Consider the following 21,654-nt stretch of genomic DNA (forward strand, 5'->3'; position numbering starts at 1 on the left):
ATTAATGTAAATCGTATGCAAATGTCCATGGCTCTCTGCACCTAGCATGGGGGGTGCATTTCCTAGGGGGGCTGATGGGGATCTCCTCCCTTCACAGACTATCAGATCTGATAAGGCCCATGGAGATCATCTTACCCGCCCCAAGGCCTGGGTCCCAGCAGGCTGTGGTGATGGGGGAGGAGTGCAAGTCGGCTCTGAACTGTGGGTGCCCGGCTTTCACCGGCTGTGGGGCTGACAACGCCAGGAAACAGCCAGAGGAAGCCTCCAGGATGGGCCCCCAGAGTCTACAAGACGCTGTGGGCTCAGCACAGGGAAGTTTTCTCACGCATCCTGGGAAGGCAGCTCGCTCTCCCCAGAACCCCTGGGTCTCCATCAATAAGCTGGCCTGAATGGAGAGGCCGGGTTGGGGGAGAAGATTTATTTCCTGGCTTTGGAGCCAGCCATTCTCCCTGCCCCCCACCTTCTTCCTGACCAGAGAGCAACGGGACATCCCCAGAGAGGCCTTCTTGGGGCGACAGGTGCACAGAGCAGGGTAGATGGCCACTGGCCTCCACAAGCTCCCAGCCCCTAGGCTATTAGGCATTTGATGAGCCTAGACTGTTCGATCTGCTTCCAGAACTGCAGCCTGAAGGTCACTTGCCCTGAGGCTCTTTGAAAGAACACCAGGCTCTGGCCCTCTCCCCAGTACCTCTGAGTACTGAGAAGCATTTGTTTGTTTGTTTATAAAGGCCAAATAATGTTGCCATATTGCCCCAAATAATGGAAAACAAAGGTCTGAAAAATAATCAGCCATCATCCCACCACCCAGACCCAACTACTGCTTACATATTAGTATGTTTCCTTTTAGGCTCAGGCCCAGGTTTGTTTCATGGTGTAATCCAAGTTAATGCTTCCATTCACACTCTGGTCTCCTTACTTAACATGGTTACATGGACCTTTCTCTTGCGATTACATAGACTTCATACACAGCACTGTTGATACTTGAGAATCATCCACACTGGGGATATACTTTTAATTTATTCAACCCATTCCTCCCCCTCTATTTACCCTGGTAAATAACACCACAGTGAACATCTCCACGCACACAGCTTGGTTGAGCTCCTCGGGAGAGCATCCCAGAAGTAGAATTCTAGGTGAGAAGACATGCCCTCCTTGACACATGTGTCTGTATTGTGGATTTGGAGCAAAGTTATTCTCAGTTCATCCTAAGTCCCGGCAGATATGCATGGGCATCGGAGGTGGTAACAAGTGTTTCCCAGACAGCGCAGGCTCGCATTCACCAGGTGCCCCTAATTATGGGGGCAGGGAATGTGAATTGGAGACAAAAGGAGCTCAGGGCTCCTGCTTCCAGAGTCCCTAACACGGGGCCCCCAGAGACCTGTCTTACGGAGGGGGCCACTCCTTGTTGGTAATTAGCGCCATCCATCTGCAGGGAGATCTGCAGCCAGCGGAAACCCTTTAAAGCAATTTGCTCTTTTAATATCACCCCTGTGATCTCATTTAATTTTCTCAACCAAACTTTGTTTACTGAGGATGCCAAAGACTCCTGTGCTCTACCAGCCCGGGCTGAGTTCTCACCCTTTCCAAACGGTGGGTCTGACTCCAGCAGCTCTGCTGAGAATTGTTTTGCCTCTGGCGGTTTGGATTCCAAGCAAAAGAGCTGTCCCTGTCCAGCTTCAAAAGGGAAGAGTATAGTGTAAGAGATGTGGCTTTAAAGGTATGCAAACAGGCCACCACGGCTCCCAACTCTGAGCCCACACAGGGGGGAAGGCAAGTGATTATTTACTGAGTCATACTCTGTGGCATTTTGTGTATATGTCGGCAGGTCCCAGGTAATCCTCCCATGAACTCTGTCGGGTTGGTGTATGACCACCCCATTTTACAGACCAGGAAACTGAGGCTCTGCGTCACGATGACTTGCCAAGGAAGGTCCCTACCATGTCCCCTTCCTTGAGTGATCACCAGGTGACACTCTGTAGGGACCTGGGGTGCTGCTATCACAATGTAATACACCAGAGGTGATGGGGTAAGTGGCTGTGTGCCTGCCATACGTTTGTGCCACTGTCCCTCACAGAGCCACTCCAGGCCTGGCCCCAACTCCTCTAGGAAGGGAGACTCAGCTGAGCCAGCGAGCTTCCAGGCTGTCAGCAGCCAGGCTGGCAGAGAGGGAGCCACTGTGATTTATGGCCACCTCATCCCCCAGTGCCCTGCCTGGGCTGTTGTACGTACTGACTGATGGAAGCCCAGCACAGAGGGAAATAATTTTGCCAGGAGCAGGCTCCAGTGACGGGGCAACCACCATTGCCATGGGGTGAGGACTGAATAGGGAGCAGAGGGAACTGAGGCAGAGGCCAGAGACAGAGGCACATTGAAGGCTCTGAGAAAACAGATGGAGCCAGGCAGGGACTCAGGGGTGCAGAGGGTGGTACTGCCTGGCAGCCCAGTCCCTGGACCAGCTTCTCCAGGGCCCCAGTGGGGAGCCGAGAGGCGAGCCAGGAGCCCAAGGTCCCAGATGCCCACCAGCACGCCAATCTGAACATTTGGTAGGGTTTTTTTTCCCCTATGTATCTATCTATCTATTTATTTTTGGCTGTGTTGAGTCTTCGTTGCTGCGTGCAGGCTTTCTTTAGTTGCGGTGAGCAGGGCTACTCTTCTTTGCGGTGCGCGAGCTTTTCATTGTGGTGGCTTCTCTTGTTGCAGAGCACGGGCTCTAGGTGCGTGGGCTTCAGTAGTTGTGGCACGTGGGCTCTAGAGCGCAGGCTCAGTAGTTGTGGTGCACGGGCTTAGCTGCTCTGCAGCATGTGGGATCTTCTCGGACCAGGGATTGAACCCGTGTCCCCTGCATTGGCAGGCAGATTCTTAACCACTGCACCACCAGGGAAGTCCCATTTGGTAGGTTTTGATATTCACAGAACCTCAGAACTTCTCACCTAACCTCTCAATGACAGATGGGCAAGCAGGGGCCCAGAGAGAGTCAGGGACTTGTCCAAGGTCACACAGCAGTCAATTACTGAGCTGAGACAAGAGCCCAGGTTCCCTGCCTCCTTGGGATGTCACAAGAACGGTCCAGCCAGTGTGGAGCCTAGTGGAGTGGAAAGGAAGACCACAAAGAAAGCAGAGAGGTTGAGGCAAAGTAGAGAATGTGGAGTTGGTGGTTGGGGGGCAGTGAGGGTCCAGGGAGAAGGAAGGGCAGGGGGATTAAGGAAGTTTACTAAGAAGGAGGATTGAGACAGCCCCAGGAGTGGGAAGGGAAGGGGGTCTAGTGTCCTCTATCCTGGCAGGGGCAGGTTAAGGAGGGACCCTGGAAGACCACACCCTGATGGAGCCCTCTGTTTATTAGCAGGTGCTCCTTGAGGTTCTTTGCCTAGCACTGAGGGGCGAGCAGGTGGAGAGGCACCCGTAGATCTCGCCTTGTTCTTCTCCACTGGCATCTGCCAGCTGATGTGCCTGGCCTCACGGTGGGAAGAGAAAAGCCCTGGGGTTGAACCCCAGCTTTGCCACCAGCTCAGCCACCAGCTCACCAGGCCCACCATTCACCTCTGTTTCCTTATCTGTTAAATGGGATCACTCTGCCCAAAGAGAAAGTGAATCGGGCAATTTGGGCTGAGAGGAAATCTAGGTGAAGAGGAGGTGCTGGCCTCAGGTCAGGGGTCTAAGGACCCCCGGTGCCCCTCTTGGACCCTTCCCCACTCCGGGCTCACCCAGACCAGTCACGTAGGTAGCTAGTGCCTCCTTGATGGGTCCCATCTGTGAAATGGGCAGAATCAGGCCATGTCCCCGGGCTCCCGGCTCCCTGCCAGCCCCTGGCAGGAAGGCATCCCCAGCTGGGCGGTGAGCTCCCGCCTCCTCATGCCAGGTGCTGCACAGAGGGGCTATGTGGGTTTGGAAGGTGTTGCCCTTGGCTGGGGGCCCAGCAGCTGTCTGGGGCCTGACAACCAGGGCTGAGAAAACAACCCGCACGTGTTGCAGGGCTGAGATGAGGCTTGGTCCCCTCCCTGGAACCAGGGTGGGCTGTGGCCAGGTGTGTGGGGGAGTCTGCCAGGTCACCTGGCTGCAGCGGCTTCCACAGACACCTAGCAAGCCTGCTACGCACCAGGCCTGTGCCGAAGCCTCTCATACATGTGATCTGTCGGAGGTAAGTGAGGTCCTGATGCCCACTTTACAGACAAGAAAACAGAGGCCCAGGGACTTGAAGCAACATGTCCAAGAACAGCACTGCTTTACTGGGGAATTGTCGTTGTACTAAGTATTCCACACATGGTCCCACTCATTCTTCCCAGTTATCCTCTAGGCTAGGGGCTGATACAGGTGAAGAAACCAAGGCCCAAAGAGGTAAAGCCTCACGCCTAAAATCCCACAGCTGTTGATGCTGAGTCTCTCCTGGGTGCATGGGGCTCTTTCCACTGAGAGCGAGGGCCTCACCCTCCTGATGCCTTAGCTCCAGCCAGGGCTCCCCGGGTCTGGGTCTAGGCTGGAGGAATCTGTGCGTTGCCTCATGCTGACCTCTGGCCGCCAGCAGGGCCAGGGTACAGCCCTCGTGGTCTCAACCACTTTTGCTTCTAGAGTGTCCAGAGGCCACCCCACGTCCCTCCAGACCAGCCCTGCGGCCCCTCCAGGATACCTGGCCTCTCACTGAGCTGTGTGAAGGGGCTGGCTTCCCTTTGCCTTTCCCAGAACCCTCCACTCCCGCCAAGCCAAGAGCAGCAGGATAAGCCATGTACTTGAAGAGTGTCATTTCAGAGGAAGAAGTACTTCCAAAGAGAGGAGGGGACTCTTCCAAGGTTACACAGCTGGGGGCATCCCAGGGAACCTTGCTGGAGTACCCTCAGAGAAAGGGCAGGAGGAACCAAGCATGGGCTTTGCCCAGCCGGCTCCCACCCATGCCCGTCTGCCCCCAGGGTCCCCTGGGTCCCCACCCCAACATTGCCTTTTCTCTTGGGGTTGATGCCCAGCAGAGGATTCACCTAATAGGTAAAGACTTCTTCCCCAGAGAACTAAGCATCCATAGCCCCCCCTTTGTCCTCCCTGCCCAAGGACCCTGTCCAAGAGGCAGCTGGCAGATAACAAAGAATAGGCTGAACCTCAGGGCAGGCGGCCGCATGGCGCCACGTGAGCCAGATGTCACCAGATTCACACAAGTGAGCTGGGTTAGAAATGGGCCAGCCTCACCTCATAGACAGGGTGGAAGAAGGGTAAGTGTAGCTGTTCCTTAGAAAAATCACAATGACTAATCTTAGACTTGGACAGCCCTTTATAGGTTATAAAACACTTTCACATCTTTAAGAAGAATGCACTGTTCACCCACCTGAATATTAAGAAACTGAGGCCCAGAGAGATGAATTTAGTATATGGGCAGGTCTTCAACCCTAACCAAGTCCAGCATGAGTTTTCTGAGCAGCCCAGCCAGGCCCTGTGCTGATTACTTTCACATTTGTGACTCTGCTTATCTGAACAACAGGCCTGGGAGATTCACATGGGTCTCCCCATTTTATAGAGAAGGAACTCAGGGCACAGAGAAAACCTGTGGGCACAGGGCCTCAGCCACAGCCAAACTCAGCCAGGTCCGTGGGCCTGGGCCCTCTGCCCCACTCCTGACATTTAGGGGCAGACAGCCCTGGGCAGCTCCAAGGCTGCCCATCTTAGGTGTGGGAGAACACTGTCTGCTGGGGAGAACGCCTGGAACAACAGCATGGTTTGGGTTTAAGCCAGAGCCTCTAGGAGACAAGCAGACCTTTGTCATTGTCCCTACTGGTGGACAGAGGTGGGGGCACACAGGGTCGGGGTGGAGTCTCCGGTGCCCAGTCCCTTTCGTGGCCCAGCATAGGGGTGGCCACTGCTCCTGCCTCCTGCCTGAGCATGGCTTCTCCAATTTTGCCAGCCGTCTTCAGCACCCTTGTTTCCATGCCTGAGAGCCACACCTCAGCTCAAGCAACCACACCTGAGACATCCAGTGTTCCTTTCTAGGGGCCCCACCATGGGGGCAGCGAACAGGGCTGTTCAGGGATCTCCCGTCCCCACAGTCCGAGGGAGGAGGTGGTAGTAGGTGGAGGCTAGAGAGGAAGGCTGGGCCTGGGAGTTTAGAGGCCTCTGACGGCTCCGGGTGTGGCCTATAATCCCGCTGGCTGGCCTCCCTGTTCCCTAATTAAAGTGTCCTTTTGAAAATGCCCTCCGGTCCAGGCCTGGCACTGCTGGGTGAGGCAGAGGCACCTCCCAGAAAGCTCAGCGGCTCTCACAGCTTCCCTGGAGGGCCTCTGAGCTCAGGACCTTTGGTCATCCTGGTGAGGCTAGGGGTGGGGGATTGGGGGGCCATGAGAAGGTGAGGACCTCAGGGTTGTGCCTGTCCTGTCATGGTCACCGTCCTCCCACACCCACCTCTTTCCAACACCCCTTGCTGACGGCAGAAGGCCGTCCTGTTTAAGAGGCTGGAGAGCCTGGATCAAAGGCGCTATTGAAGAGGCTTGTCAGAGCGGGGGACGCCGGGGGCAGAAGACATGGGGAGGAGGAGGAGGAGAGGTAACAAGGAGACTGAGTCACTACAGGCCAATTGTGGTGAGTGGGCAGCGGGGGGTGGCTGGAGCCAGCTTTTTGGGCTGGGAGGAGAGCCCAGCCAAGGGGCCCAGGAAGGGGCATGTGGGCAGCTCAGGGCCATGTGGAGAGGTTTCCACTGCTGCATCTGGGGCACCTCCACCAGTGAGCAAGCCTGTTCCCCCACAGTCCCTTATGAAAGCCACCTTCTGGTCAGAGCAGCAGATCAGCCAGCTGGGTGAGTACTGCAGGGCCTGGAGGGAGCCTTAAGGGAGTCTTTCCCACACAGGAAGCCCCGAGTTGACAAGGCTGGGCTGAGAGTGCAGTGGGAAGTGGCAGGTTGGCATCCACAGAGGATGGGTCATTAAGGAATAAGAGTCACCCCATTACTGGGGCAAGTCACCCCAACTCTCTGGGCTCCATTTTCCCCTCGAGTAACTGAGGGTGAATGGGAACTAATTAGATCAGGGATGGTGGAATCTTCTTCATTGCTTGATTGGTATGGCTGTGTGGTCCTGGGCTGAGAAGGAATCTGAGGCCATGTCCAGGCCTGCCATGATGGATGATCAATTAGTGATGTCTATCACAGCCTTGGGATGGGCCAGGCTGCTGTGTATTTGCCCCTGAAATAGATTTTCTCTATAGCCCTTACATATTAATATCCTGAGATTCTGAGACCAACAAGGTCACCCACATCCTAGCTCTGCCTCTGGATCCTGAGACACCAGTGGAAATCAGAGTCTCTATTTCTCCATCTCTAAAAGGGAGAGGACTCAGCTAGACCTCTCAAATGATGTGCAAAACTCATCATTCTCAGGACTCACTGAGCCCTTCCTTGTGCCCCACCCCATGCCCGGTGCAGTGAGGGGGCTCAAGATGAAATGTACCTACCCTCTAGAACCTTCTCCCTGTGTGGGCCTGGCTCAAGCCCTGGGTCTGCCTCTTACCGGCTGTGTGATCTGGGGCAAGTTAGTTAAGCACCGAACCTTGGTTAGTAACACAGGGGTGATGTTGGCTGTGCCCATGAAATACGACTGTGCGGGGAGCCATTAGCCTGGCCTGGCAGAGAGCTCAGCCCCAAGATGGGGGCGAGGATGTGAATGCACTGCAAGAGCAGCCTCAGCTGGTTTCTTTGCTCATTCCCAACCTCGGCTTTGGAAGGGCATTTTTGATGAGGGTGGGGCCGGGGGAGGTGCAAGGACAGTTTCAAAGCAACACAGGCCAGACTTTGGGCTCTCCTCGGCTTTCCACTCTTCCGAAACCGCAGCTCCAGCCTGAGCTGGCTTCTCTGTCAACTCCCCGGTCCCTCCCTGTAACCAGCCCCATAAAAAGGGAGCGGGGCAGGAGGGAGTCCGGCTGCAGACTTTGTAATTTGGCTTGGGGGCGGCTCCTGTTCGCTTTAACCAGGCTGTAATTACGGCTGGCACCCAACACCCCTCATTACTGGAGCCTGGAAGGAGGACTCTAATTATAGCATGCTGGGTCCTGGCTGGGGCAGTGGGGGGCCAGGCAGAGCTGGGGGCTGCAAGGCCAGCAAACAGCCCTCGGGGGTGGGGCCACCCTGGGCCGTGGGTGCCTTCCCCAAGGCGCCTCATTTCTCTTGCTTCCAGAGCCTTCCATGGGAAGGGTGGGGCATAGGTCGAATCGGGGCTCCTCCCTCAGGGAGAGGAGGAACCAGAGGAGCCCAGAAGGTTCATTCATTCATGCGAGAAGCGTTTATTGAACATCTGCTGTGTGCCAAGCTGGCACTGGGGGTCAGCAGTGGGCATACACATGTCATCCAGCCAGGGGTGGTGTCCAGGCAGAAAGTGCCAGTTAGGCCATCCTGCTGCTGAAAACGGCTGAATACATCGAATGTTCTGAGCCTTGAGTGCCCCCAGCTACTCCCCCGGGACCCCCAGTCTCCCCTGGCACAGTGGAGCTCCAGGACCCTGCCCTAGGGCCCACACAGGTGGTTAAATGTTGTATCTGCCCCTGGGACCCCAGAATCTGGTGGGGACTTGGCATTAAATAAGGAAATACACAATGAGTGCGTAACTAAGAAAAGGTGATGAGGGCAGTAAGGAAAAGAAATACCGGAGGAAGAGCGAGGGCCGCAGTATAGTTGGGAGGGTGCAGTCAGGGCCGGGCTCCCTGAGGAGGTGACCTTCAAGGTGAGACCTGAGGACGGAGGGATTCAGCCAGGTGAGGGGGGTGGGGGAAGGGCAGGTGTCTCCACTGGAGGCCAAGAGAATGGGAGGCCTGCAGTCTGGGGTCTCACACTCTGAGGTGTCCCCGTGCTGGGTGGAAGCTTAGACAGCGGCGGGATTTCTCCTGCACCTGGTGCCAAGAGCACCGGGCTGTGCTTAGGTCGGTCACACCGTCTCTGCACCTTGGCTTCCCCATCTGTCCACAGGAGGCCCCTTCAGGCCACAAGCCCTCCTTCTCTGCCCCCACCCCTGGCGAGGTGAGGAGGGTGAGCAGCAAGTCCTGTTTCAGTGCCGCATTTTGAGATGCCCTGACTATGAAGCCAGGGGCCCTGTAGCCAGGGTGGGGGCAGGGGCCTGAGAGCTCAGGCTGTCCCCACGAGTTATTAAGAGTCACCCGGAAGCAGACACAAAGGGAATTGTCCTGAGCTGGAGTCAGCCCCTCGCCCCCCGGCCGAGAACAATCGGGGAGGAAAACCTAGGCCATTTGTCCAGCGCACAGTGCGGCAGTGACGGCAGCTGGGAAAATGCCGAGTATTTCTCAGCTAAAATTAGCCACCTACTGAACCTTTACATCAAGGGCGCCCTGAAGCCTCCATTGTTTTGAACTGGGGATCCCGTGAGGGGGGGGATGGGGGCAGGGAGTCTCAGGAGAAACAAGTGACCGTCCCCTCTCACAGGACCTGGACCAGCCAATGCCAAGCCAACCCTCGCACCTCGAGGGTGCCCAGTAAGGAGGAGCAAGCAGGGGATAGATGGACAGACACAGAGGGCAGGGGTCTGGCCACCCAAGGTCACTGAGTGTGGGTGGCTGACACAGCCTCTGGTTCCCTACTGGAGACATTCTCCCTTCACGGGTGACACTGACAGAACCCTGGGCTAAGCTTAGGGGTTTAGAAGGAAGCACAGGAAACATAAGTAAGAAAATAGCTCTTCATCCTTTCCAGAGGAAGCAGCCAGAGTGGGCTTCGCTCTTTGCTCGTGGTAGAGAGTTTCTACCACTGGAGTCCCAAACCCGGCTCAGAATCTTCCCTCTGCTGCTTAGCGACTGTGTGACTTGGGCCAGTTACTTATCCCCTGAGTGACTGTAGGTAAACAGTGGAGGTGGATAGACATTGTTGGAAAGATAATATAGATGAAGTAGATAGTAACAATGGTAATAATTAAAAAAAAAAGTAATGCAGCTTATACTCAATAAGCCCTTTTGATGTGCCAGGCACTGCTCTAAGCAACTTGTGTGTATAGTGTGTTTCCTAGAAATATTATTACTCCCGTTTTGCAGATAAGGAAACTGAGGCCCAGAGAGGCTAAGTAATTTGCAAGAACACAGGTGCAGGTGATGGGTATCATGATCTTGATTACCACACACGGGGGCCTGATTCAAGCTAAAGCAACTGGCACCAATGCTGCCATGTAATTCCTCTAGTTCCTCTTGAAAGGTCTCCAGCTGAATCAGAGAAGTGCTCAGGGAAAGGAGCTGACCTGCATTAAGCACCATTATGTGTGCTAAGTGTTTTATATTTCTGTTGGGAGGCACAGGAGTGTCGAGCAGTGGACCAGCGGCAGCACCTGGGAACTTGTTAGACATGTACGTTCTCAAGCCCCGCCACAGACCTGCTAGGTGGAAACTTCTGGGTGGAGGCGGAGGTTTTACCAAGCCTCCAGCTAATCCTGGGACATGCTGCAGTTTCAGAACCACTGGCATAGAGGTTAATGAGTATGGTCTTCGAGTCAGGGAGATCCAGATTGAAGCGCTGACAGCCCTGTTCTGTGACCTTAGGCAAGTTACTTAACCTCTCTGTTTCTCAGTTTCCTTACCTGCAAATTGGGGATCAGAATAAGATACCTGCCTCGAAGGCTGTTGGGAGGATTCAGGTAGGTGATGTACTCCTAGTGATCTGCGCAGTGCCTGGGAGTGGGTTAGCCTATAAACAGTAGCTGTGGTTGGCTAAAGGGAAAGATGGGTCTTTGTGGCCAGGGAAGCTCACGAATCCCAGCTGGAGTGCAACTCCCCATCCAGTGCAACCAAGTAGAACTGAGGGCCCAGTTAGGAAAGGTAACCCCTCTCTCCCGGGCTGAGGAGTTGGGCACGGCTGAGATGGACGTCTCCTCCCCACCTGGCTGGTTCCTGTCTTTTTGCCTTCAGTGTCAAACAAAAAGACACATGAACTATGTGAGGCTGTTTCTTCCCCCACCCTTTCTCAGTGAAAGAGCAAAGGCATCACCAGGGAAACCAGATTTGAGAATTATAGTCTGGAGACAGGGCAATCCCCAGCCCCTGGGCTCGTGGGGCGGGGAGCCCTCGACTGCATGCAGGTGGCCTTGCAGTTTCCAGGAGTGGGTCCTGGCTCTTGTCCTTGTCACCTGTGCGTTTTTGACGATTCCTTGGAGGCCTCTGGGGAGGTGTGTGCTGCTCTCCGTGCCTTTCTCCCCGAGGGGAGGCTCCTGAGGCCAGGCGAGGCAGAGTGCAGAGCTGACAGCCCCACCTTCCTTACCCAGCTTCTGGGAGCCCCAGGTTCCCGGCAAGAACCTCTCCCCAACTGTCCCCAGGTCCCCCGAGATATCCACATGCTTTAGTGTCACGTCACACTTTCACACCTCCGGCCCCAACTCTGTAAGGTGGCCTACAGAGATGTTGTGCCCATTTTACGGATCAACAAGCTTGAGGCCCCAGGAAGTGAGCTGGTGGCCAGCCCAGGACTATTCTGGTGTTTTCTTTCCACAGGACCACGCCTCCATCCTTTCTCTTTTCCTCTCTCAGACTTCCTTATCCGCCTTGAGACATCCCTAGAAGACAGTGACAAGTTGAGTGCTTGTTATGTCCAGGCTCAGCGACATGGGACTAGTCCCCTGAAGTGGCACAGTGGCAGAGCTGGGGTTGACCCAGGTCCTACTTACTTCTGAGCCGTGCTCTTATTCATGCTTTTTTTCTGGCTCTTTCCTCCCCTCTGCCCTCACTGGGGCCCAGTCACCACCCCCCGAGAGAAGAGCCCTTTCGTGGTGCACGCAGCCGTGACCTCACACCCTTCCTCTGGTTCTGAAGGCCGAGGTGAGCAGGCCTGGCCCTGAGCCAAGGAGACCCAGCGATTACATCAGCAGGTGCAAACAAGCAGTCAGGGGCCGGGCCCGGCGTCCCACGGGTCTGGGGGTGGAGCTCCATCCGCCCCACTCAAGTCTGTTTCATTCCCTTCTTCCAGCTTGCATCAGCCTTTTGCAGCTCTGTGTCATCACAGAGTGGGCTGGGCAGCAGCTGGAAGGCCGGGGCAGGGTGGGGGATGGGGAGTGGGGCACCTGGCCGGCACCTCAAACCCGGAGGGAGACCCTGGAGCTGTTGGCCAAGATGTCAGCCAGTGCCCCTGCCAGCCCAGAGAAAGTACGCCTACTGTTTCTCACTGCGAAAAGCAATAATAAAAATTAGCAAATGCACAGGGCAGCCCAGCTGGCAAAACAGTTTCACACTTCTGACCTTGATGTTCCCAACAACCCTGGAGGGTGAAGCAAATCAAAGTGGCCCCATTTCCCAGAAGGGAAGATTGAGGTCCAGGGGGAAGTGGCTTACCTAAGGTCACCTCATGAGCCAGTGGCAGCACCAGTGTGCTTCAGCCTAAGAAATACGAGGGATTTTAGGAGCCGGAGAATGAGAAATCCCTACAGTCGTCAAGGCAGAAGTAGTCAAAGCCTACTTCCTGGAGGAGGTGGACTGACTCCTTGATGGAGAAGGAGGGAGCTACAGACAAAGCTGTAGATTTATTTCTGCACTGATGGTGGCTCAGCAGGCAGAAGGACCATCACATGGCTGTGGGGCTAGGCTGGAAGCAGACTGAGCATGAGTCTGGGAGTCAGGCTGTCTGGGTCCTTAACCTTGAACCTTTGTTGTGAGCTTCTTGTTGGTGGAACTGAAGCTTGGTTGTTGCTCTCCAGATCCTGCTATAGGCATGATCAAGGGGAAGCACTCAGAAAATGTTTGATGAATGAATGAAGGAATGGGGGTGAGTCCCTGCCCTGTCTCCCTCAAGGTGCACCTGCGCGGCCATCTAGGCCTTCCCCTGGGCCAGTGCCACCTGTCTCCCCACATCTCCACCCCTGACAGCTCAGCTGCTCACCCAAGCTCAGGGCTAGGGTCTTCCCCACTGTTGGAACCAGAGAGAGGCAAGGGCAAGAGCATTGGGCTGAGTGCCCGGATGCCCACATTCCAGTCCTAGCTTTGCTTCCAACCCTCTGTGTGACCTGAGACCAGTTACTCCCTACCTCTGGTCTGCAGGGTATTCCTGGGAGCCGAATCTGCAAGGTCTGCCTTCCCTGGGGCCCATGGAGCCTTAGGGCTGGTGCCGGCCTTGTGGAAGAGGCAGAGCTGAGTGTGGAGGAAGGCCAGAGATGGATGTCACCTTCTTCGCTTGCCTCCAGGGCCCCAAGCAGGAACCCAAGTGGGTTCCAGGTTCAGAAAAGTACAAGAGACCCCAACAGAGCCCCTCTCACCCCCCGCCACTGCCAGGTGCTCTCAGATTTCTCTTTCTCTGTCCTTCTTGCTGTGACTCTCCACCTCTCTGTTCACCTCTCCCGGTTTGTCCCTTGCCCCATTTCACAGGTTGACAAAGGCCAGAGTCTGGGCACCCCTCTTCCTCTCTCCCTGTTGTGATTCTCTTTATGCCAATGTGATGCCAAGATACCAGAGGTGCTGCAGCCACTGACCGGCTGTTTGCACTGGAACAAGGCATTGCTCCTCTCTGGCTTCAGGATCCCCCTCTGGAAGTGAAGGGCTTGGACTTAGTTCTAAGGGCCCCGCAGCCCAGGGTCTGAGCCACCTCCTGGTGCCTGCCAGAGGGCCCACACCAGCGCTGGGGTGGGGTCTGGCCAGGTGTGGTGACGGTGCTGATGGCAGCTCGCAACGATCACACAGGTTTTCCACTTTGCAATGTGTTGGCAGCCAGCTCCCCTTTGCGAGGAGGGGTGGCTCAACCCTAGAGCATGACGCTGGGAAGGCAGGGGAAGTTTATGCCTCGGGGCGCTCTAAGAACAGCCCTGACCCTGAACTTTCCAGGGCGGCCTGGGGATACCTCACCTGGAAGGGCAGCGGGGATGTAACCCGTCAGGCAGCCCCTGGGCCAGAGGCTGTACCCATGGGCATTTTGACTTTTCTGGGAGACAGGGACAGGACACCGACATCTTTCTGCCCAGCGCCCAAATGTGCAAAGAGATCCTGATGTCATTGCCTAGCAGCTCCCACACCAGCTCTGCATCCTGCAGCTCCTCCAACAACCCGGAATGCCATGCAGGAGCAGTCAGCCCAGCTGGCGTGTGCCCCTGTGACGTGTGTGACTGTGAGAGAGGGAGAGGGAGATGCCTGGTGCGCTTCGCTTGTGGTTTAAAAGTCCTCAGTTAACAGCCTTGAAAGAAAGGATAGGATACACAGACTGTGTCTGGCAAGACCCAGTAAGTAACAAAATATGTGCGCATCTAAAAAAAGTCAGGACCAATGTCCAGTGTTAATTCTGGTCACCTGGGGATGGGAATGGGTGATTTTTATCGTCATCCTCATTTTTTCCTAAATTGTAATCAGAAGAGGTCAAGAAAAAACGTAGTTTCACTAGAAAGAAAAGGAGGATTTTTAAAATAAAGTCCTCACTCCCCCTGGAGTCTAGAGGCCAGTTTCTTTTACTGGCTCTGCTGCTCAGGTGCTTTGTGATCTAAGGCTAGCCCACCCCTTCTCTGGTCTCCATCCTAGAGGACAGTAATTAGATGGTCCCTGAGGTTCCATCAGTTGGTGGCATCCTACAGGATGGGGTTTCCAAAGTGACTGGTTCCCATGGCCCAGGTCAGCCCAACCTATGCCCACCTCCTCTGGCTGCTCCCTCCCACCCCCACCTGCCACCCCAGGTGTTTCCAGAGAGGCTGGGCGGCACAGATGGAGAAAGTCTTGTGTCCTCAGTGGGCCCAGCTAAACGAGCAAACAGGATTTCCAGGCTCTCAAGGAGCTTGCCTTCCAGAGAGTAGACCTGTCCAGACAGACATCAAACAATCAAGTACATGGAGATGGTAATTCCAGAGAGAGATGAACACTGTCAAGAAAAACAAACAAACCAGGACAATGTGAAGATAGCGTCAAGGATGGTGAATTTACACTGGGTGGTCAGGGAGGGCCTCACGGGGGAGGTGGCACTGGTATTTGCGCTGAGATCTCAGTGACAGAGAGTCAGCCCAGGAATATCAGGAGACGGGCGGGGAGAGGTATATTTCAGAAGGAGAGAGCAGCGAAGGCCCTGATGTGAGAATAAACCAGGCATGTACAAGGGCAGGAAACACGCCTGGGTGGCCTGGAGCCTCTGAAGTCTGGGGGTTCGGTGGTGGCTCGGACTTCATTCCAGGTGCAAATGGAAGCCATTGGCGGGTGTGAGCAGGGGAGTGATTTTTTGTATTTTACAAGATTACCCCAGCTGTTGTGAGGAGAGTGCATTTGAGGGGGCAAGAGGGGAAGAAGGGAGCACAGTGAAGGGATTCTGGGCCGGGCAACGTGGGCTTGGAGACGGTAGGAGGTGGTGGTGGGCAGTCGTGGAGTTTGAAGCACATGTTGAAGGTTTACCTGGTAGCATCAGGGTTTGGCAGCATCATGGGTTGGATGCAGGGGAGGGAAAGGGGGGGTCTCCCCATGTGGGGACCTAAGCTATTGGGTGTTTGGTGGAGTCTGATATTGCAACTCAAGCTCACCCCATCCCAACTCTGGATGGGGGAGAGATGACCAAATAAAATAGCAGGTCCCCCACAGGCCAGAGTCACTGCCATTGCCTTGAAGTTGACATCAGCAGCCCTAAGAAAGGAGCCACTGTCCCAGCCTGGTAGGGGCTCTCTGGGTGTCCAGGGGAGTTGGTTGTGGATTGTGACCTTGAGCAGGGCGTGGGTGGGTCTGCTGGTGTGAGCATGTGTGTCTGAGTGTGACGTCTTAGGGGCTGCACCAGGCTACCAGCGGGCCTTTCCCAGGCTAGGATGAATCTCTGTTTGGCTGGGGCATCCCATACAAGTCCAAGACTTGTCAGGCCCACAGAGGAAGGGGGGCCAAGTGCTGGGGTCAGGAAGCTGAGACCCTCTTCCCCTTCAGCAATCTAGCGAACTCTGGAGAGACTTCATTTGTTCATCTGCAAAATGGGCGAAACAATAGCTGCCGCCTGCTGGTCCCTCAGGGGCATCGTGGGCCAAAGGAGGCCTTGTGCTTTGATGGGAAGAGCTTTGTTTCTTGGTAGCTGAGAGCCTGAGCATGGCTTTTCACTTCTTTGAGCCCCAGGTTCCTCATCTGTGAAGTGGAACGCCTACTTCACAGGATTATTATATTGTCGATGTTTATTATCACATTGTGTGCTGGATAAATGGTTATTATCTGGAGGGTGGTGGATGAGGGGGTTTTGCGTTCCTTGTCTAAGAGAAGAAGGGGAAGCAGAATGCCCCCTTCTCAGGGCCCAGACCTCCAGGCACAGTGAATAGGACTTGGAAGGGGAACTAAAAATTGGCCCTAGAGGGACTGAGGCCCAGGCCGAGGGAACCCAGTGGCCAGAGGAAGGGTCTGAAGGGAGGGTCTGGGCCGGTGGGAATACAGCTTCCCCAGGTACCACTGAGAGTCTGCGGATAGACCAATGACCCAGGAGCTGTAGTGTCCTCTCTCTGTTTTGTAAGCCATGTGACCCCTAGAAAATGGGGCCCGGGCTTCATGCCAGGGCTCTGCACCTGCCCTGGGGCCTCGTCCCCAGACTCCCATCAGATCCTTCACTTGTCCCAAGTCCTTCCAGGGGAAAGATTTCTCAGGATCAGCCAGACACCCCTTCAGGATGCAGGCTCCTGCCCCAGCTGGCCATCTTGGTGAGGCTGCTTCCTGTGGCCAGCAGAGGAAGTGACATCATGGGCATGGGCAGGTCTGCAGAGGGTATGGGAAAAGGGCTGTGCAAGGGGCCTCCTTTGTTAGGAAGAACTCGGCGCCCCCCCAAGCCCACCAGCCCCCATTTGTCACCAGTAACGGCCATTGTAACCATCTCTGAGGGGGCCCCAGCCTGAACTCCACAGCCGCCAGAAGCCAGGGCCAGATGGAAGAAGGGCTTTGTGTCCAGGGAGGGGTCCTTCCATGTGGGGTTTGTGTGTTTTTAAAACATAATAATAAGTGGGCTCCTCTCCCCGCCCTCTCCCCACTCCCCACTGAGCACATCCACCTCACAGTGAATGGAAGAGATTTTCCATGCAGTGGGAGGTCAAGTCTGGTGAGAATTAGCCGGTGTCCAGGGGCTAGACTGTGATTGCTGATGATAAATGTGCCCAGCGTGGGGCGTTTCTCTCTCCCTCACCTCCCGCCTGCCCCCCATTCTCCCCTCCCAGTCCTGCTCCTCAGTGTGGGCACCGCCTCGCACCAGCCAGCCCTGCTCAGCTACAGATGCCCACCCCCTGCAGTTGAGCCCGGGATGGGGGGTGTCCCAGGCCTGGCCTTGTCACCCACCTGGGGACAAAAACCAGGGGACAGGGGTATCAAGGCCTTCTCTACTAAACCACTGCAGCCTCTGAGGTCTCTGCCCTATTGGCCAGGGGTGGACCTGGCTGAGATGGATGGTAGTGAGTTTCCATCCCAGGCATGGGAAAATACAGAGCCCAAGCTTTTACCCATAGCCATGCCATGCTGTGCTGTCTCCCGCCTCAGCCGTGAACCAGAAATGGGGCTCTGGTCCAGCTTGGCTGTTAGTTTGCTGTGTGATGTTGCATTGGTCACTTCCCCTCTCTGAGCTGGTAGAACAGGGCTCCGGGTGCCTCTGCACTCGACTTGCTGTGCTTCTGGCCTACAGGGGCTCAGGTGTCTATAGGCTGAGGAGGCTGCCGGTGCGGGGTTTCAGGACTCCCCACACACGGCTCAGCCGGAGAAGCTTTCCTGTCTGATGCCTCTCCCTGGGGCATGGGCTCTACCCAGTTAACAGAGCACATTTGCATCTGTTTTCTCAGCTGACTTCACAACAACACCTCAAAATTGACAGGGCACTACCTATTAGCCCCTTTTTCACAGATGGGGAAACTGAGGCCCTCTCAAGGTCTCAGTGGCAGAGTGAGGATTTGAGTTGGAGCTGGTCTGCTGGCTCTCAGGCCAGCCCATTCCACCACGCGCCAGTCCCGTCTGGGCCCCAGGCTCAGGGTCACTGTAAGGGAAGCACAACCCCTCTGGCCTCCCCTAGCAACTAGTGACAGTCTCCCATCCAGGGATGTCTGAGCGCTGTAGTTTTAGTCTCCCCCTCCTCTCAGGGGTAGTTCTGGGAAATATGGTTTCTTTACCTTTGTCCTGAACCCACTTCTTTCATCTCCAAGGCCCCTGGCTTCTGCTTATTCTAGTGGCTTAGATTCTGGTACCTCTTAAATAGGCCCGTGGCCTTGACTTCCACCCCATCAGGACCTCCCACCTGCCAGGTGTGTCTCCACACTTGGCACTGCCCAGGCCCAGCCCCTGGGAAGGAGCATGCGGCCTGGCACGGGTCCTGCTGTCAGGTAGAGACCGGGCTCAGACTCCTCACTCTGTCCTGCAAGCGCCACTCCTGTCCCAGGGGACGGGTACCCTGTCCTGGACCCCATGGGGGACACCAAGAACCGTGTGGTGTGCTCCCTGCTTTCTAGAAGCAGCCACCCACAACTGCCAAGGAGCCTTCGAGCTGCCAGAAGCAGGGAGGCGCCACCAGACCCCCACCCTGGTCCCCTCCCCTCCCTACATTTTAAGTGGATTGTGAGCAAAATGGAACTTGCCCATGAGGAAGCCAGGTGGTGAGGAGATGCAAAACGGTGTCTTGTGAATATTTGAAAGAAAGGCTAGACGGCCAGGGCGGGCAGGCCGCAACCTTCAGAGGCTGGTACGCTGTCGTGGGGAAGAGGAAGCTCACTGTTTTGTGTAACCTCAGAGGCTGAAATTATAGCGATGGCTGGAGCCTCTGACAGCAAATTTCAGCAGAAAGTAAGGAAAGCTTTTCTGTTAGATCTGTCTAAAGGAGAGCCTGGCTGAGAAAGGCAGTGGTGAGCTCCCTATCCCTGGAGGTATGTGAGTCAAGGTTGGATACGGAGTTGATGGGCAGGGGGATGTCGTACGAGATGGCCCTTGCAGTAACCTTTATCCCTGTGATTCAGTGCGTCCAAGTGAGCCCCACTGACAAGACACCCCATACAGGCAGGAATAGGTAAATGAGAAGCGAGGGTTTGAATGGTGCCCACCAGAGAGACTCCAATGGTCATTTTCATCCGAGGCCAGGGTGGGTGGGCTGCGTCACGGTTGGCAGAGCCCAGCAGCAAATAGTTCCTCCTCCTCCCTCCCAGCCTCCCCCCAACACTGTGTCTTAGGATCCCAGTAGGTGCTGGGTCTTTGCGCCAGGAATAACACTGGCAAGAAAGGTGACCCCACTTTAAGCAAATTCGCTTCGTGAAGAAAAACTTTACCCAACAGTGCCCTGTCCTACATTAACAGATTCCCCATCAGGCATCTTCAAATCTCAAAGTGTGAGAACCAGAGTGGGGCTCAAGAGATTGGCTCTACCAACTTCCCGATTTGACAGATAGAGGCCCCGAGGCCTGAGAGGAAGGCCACACAGCAGTGCCAATCCCCAGCTGGGGTGAAAACCCAGGGCTCCTGACTTCAGTGGTTCTTTTCCTATGTTTGACCATCTTTGGTTACATCTGTGCAGGGATGCGTTCTATTTCATACCTTCATTTTGGATTAGCTAGGCCATTCGTGTATGCAGCTGTAAAGGCAGGTTGCATTTTTGCAACTATAGGTTCAAATGAATTCTGCTATTGGAAAAAACCACACTTTATGTGGGCCATTTTCCCACCAGGGGGAAATTCATATCTGGCCTGGCAGTGGCAAAGACTCCTCCTCCTAGGGGACCTTTTCCTAGGTGTTCTATTCTCCTCTGTGAAGACGGGGCAGTGGGGAGAGCAGTAGTGAAGCCAGGGAGACAGGTGACCGAGGGATACGGCTCCAAGCCTGGCTTCCTCCCGTGATCAGGTGACCTCAGGCAAGTCCCTTGATGCCCCATGTCTTCATCTGTAACATGGGAAGATAATGCTCACCTTGGGGGGTGTGAGGAGTAAATTAGATGAACTATTTGAAGCATCTGGCAAATAGTGGACATAAATGCCAATTCCCAGTTCAGAAGTCAGATTCAGGTGTCTACCTGTCTGGATGTGCTCCCCAGCTCTGCTACATACTAGCTTTATAGCCCTGTATCAGCTACTTAAACTCTCTTGGTCTCAGTTTCCTCATCTGTAGTATGGGGTTAATAATAGTACCTAACTTATAGAGATGTGGTTCCCAAAGGCATGTGGTTCCCAAACTGTGTGCCCAGGCACCCTAGGATGCTACAGGGGGTGCTGTGGTATATTTTTAATCTCCATGGAAACACAGCAATACCGGACAGCTGCCAGATACCACAACAACTACTAGCTCAAGATAGCTTACAATTTCAGCGTCACACACACTTCTTTCCTTTAGATGGCACCATACCTTTGCAAAGCTGGGAATTTGGCATTTGGGAGTACTCTGAGACAAACTGTGAGGGTAGCAATGTCCACTATGAGTCCAAGATATCCCCATTATAAGTTATTGTGGCTATATAGGAATGGAATACAAATATTACCTTTCTTTCAATTTACGTGTATTATTTTTCCTAATGGATACTAAGTTGTTAGGATATACACACACACACCTACACACACGTAAGCTGGTTGGATCTAACTACTTAATAAACAAAACCACTAGCAATTTCTTTTGGCCTTGGGGTAAAATTACTGGGTAAAAATTACCAAGACATTAAAGACCAAAAAAGTTTGGGAACCTCTGTCAAGGATTGCTGCAGGACTCAGTGAGTTAATATAAAATACCCTCTGAAGGCCTCTGGCAGAGGGAGTACCCAGGAAGTACCCCAACTTCATGATTCTTCCTCCTCCAAGCTGGAGAGGGAAGGCTCAGGTGGCCCCCCTCCAGGACACCTGCAGAACCTTCCTCAGCCGCTAAGGCCCAAGCCAGGGCCAAGGAGGAGGGGACGTGTCCACTGGTCAGGACAGGGGCCCAATTCAGTCACTACCCAGGCCCTGGCAGCACCTCCCACACACCTTTAATTTGTGTTCACTGAGCACCTACTGTGTGCCGGCCAGCACGTAGTCCATGGTGGTCCCTGTGGGGAAGAATCTCAGGTCGGCTCCTGCTGCTGCTTCCTTGTTTCCTGCAGGACGTCTGGGGGATGGGGATGTGGGCAAGTGGGCAGTGGCTGCATAGAGAGCCACCCAGCACTGCCCTGAATGACAGGGAGGCAGTGATGAGACGCCCAGCCGTCTTCCTGCCAAGACCAGGGCTGAGTCTTCGTGCCAGGGCTGAGAGGAGGGGTGGGGTGGCAGGGTGGGGCACGGGGCCGCCAGACTCGGGCCTCCTGCCCTAATGGATGTCTAATGTTGACTTTCCTCAGTCAAGTCTCCGCCTGCTTTGTAAATGAGCCACATTAGGGTTATAAAACAAAGTCATAAGTGCAGCCCACAGTGCCACAGAGAGCCAAGGCGGCCGTCACCTGGAGGCTGGGGGCTGTGTGGTTAGAAGGTAGGGCAAGCCTGCAGCTGCATCCATGGGTTCCCATATACCTGCTCTCATGGCCGCCATCCCCAGAGGGGGGTCCAGTCCCCCCATTTCACAGATGAGGTGCCTGAGGCCAGTCAGGACTGGTTCAGACCCTGGGGTGTCTGAGTCTGAAGCCTGAGCCCTGGCCTACACTCCTCAGGCCTGAGACTGAAGCAGGGATGCTGGTGGTGGGAGGTGGGCATGGAGTCCTCTTGGCTCCACCCTGCTCTCCCTAGAACTGCCCGCCTGGCGGGAGGGCCACAGTGAGCAGCTCTCAGGCTACCGGGAGACCCATGTCCAGCTCCCTGGGCACTGTGTCATCTCGCCATGAACTGCCCACATTCC

At 55.0% G+C, this 21,654-nt stretch overlaps 1 protein-coding gene across 3 annotated transcripts in view; it reads left to right on the top strand.

The window, feature by feature from the left end:
- Nucleotides 1-21,654, top strand: part of UNC5B (unc-5 netrin receptor B) — an 87,776-nt gene that overhangs the window by 41,310 nt on the left and 24,812 nt on the right. The window contains exon 1 of one of the 3 annotated variants that reach the window (XM_068547756.1): nt 6,489-6,549. The exons of the other annotated variants lie outside the window; for them this stretch is intronic. Within the exon in view, the coding sequence (XP_068403857.1) occupies nt 6,492-6,549 (58 nt within the window). The 5' untranslated portion in view covers nt 6,489-6,491. Of the gene's footprint in view, nt 1-6,488; nt 6,550-21,654 lie in introns of those variants that run through there. 3 annotated transcript variants of the gene reach the window in all.

Source organism: Eschrichtius robustus, chromosome 7, assembly GCF_028021215.1.
Source record: "Eschrichtius robustus isolate mEscRob2 chromosome 7, mEscRob2.pri, whole genome shotgun sequence".
NCBI lineage: Eukaryota > Metazoa > Chordata > Mammalia > Artiodactyla > Eschrichtiidae > Eschrichtius > Eschrichtius robustus.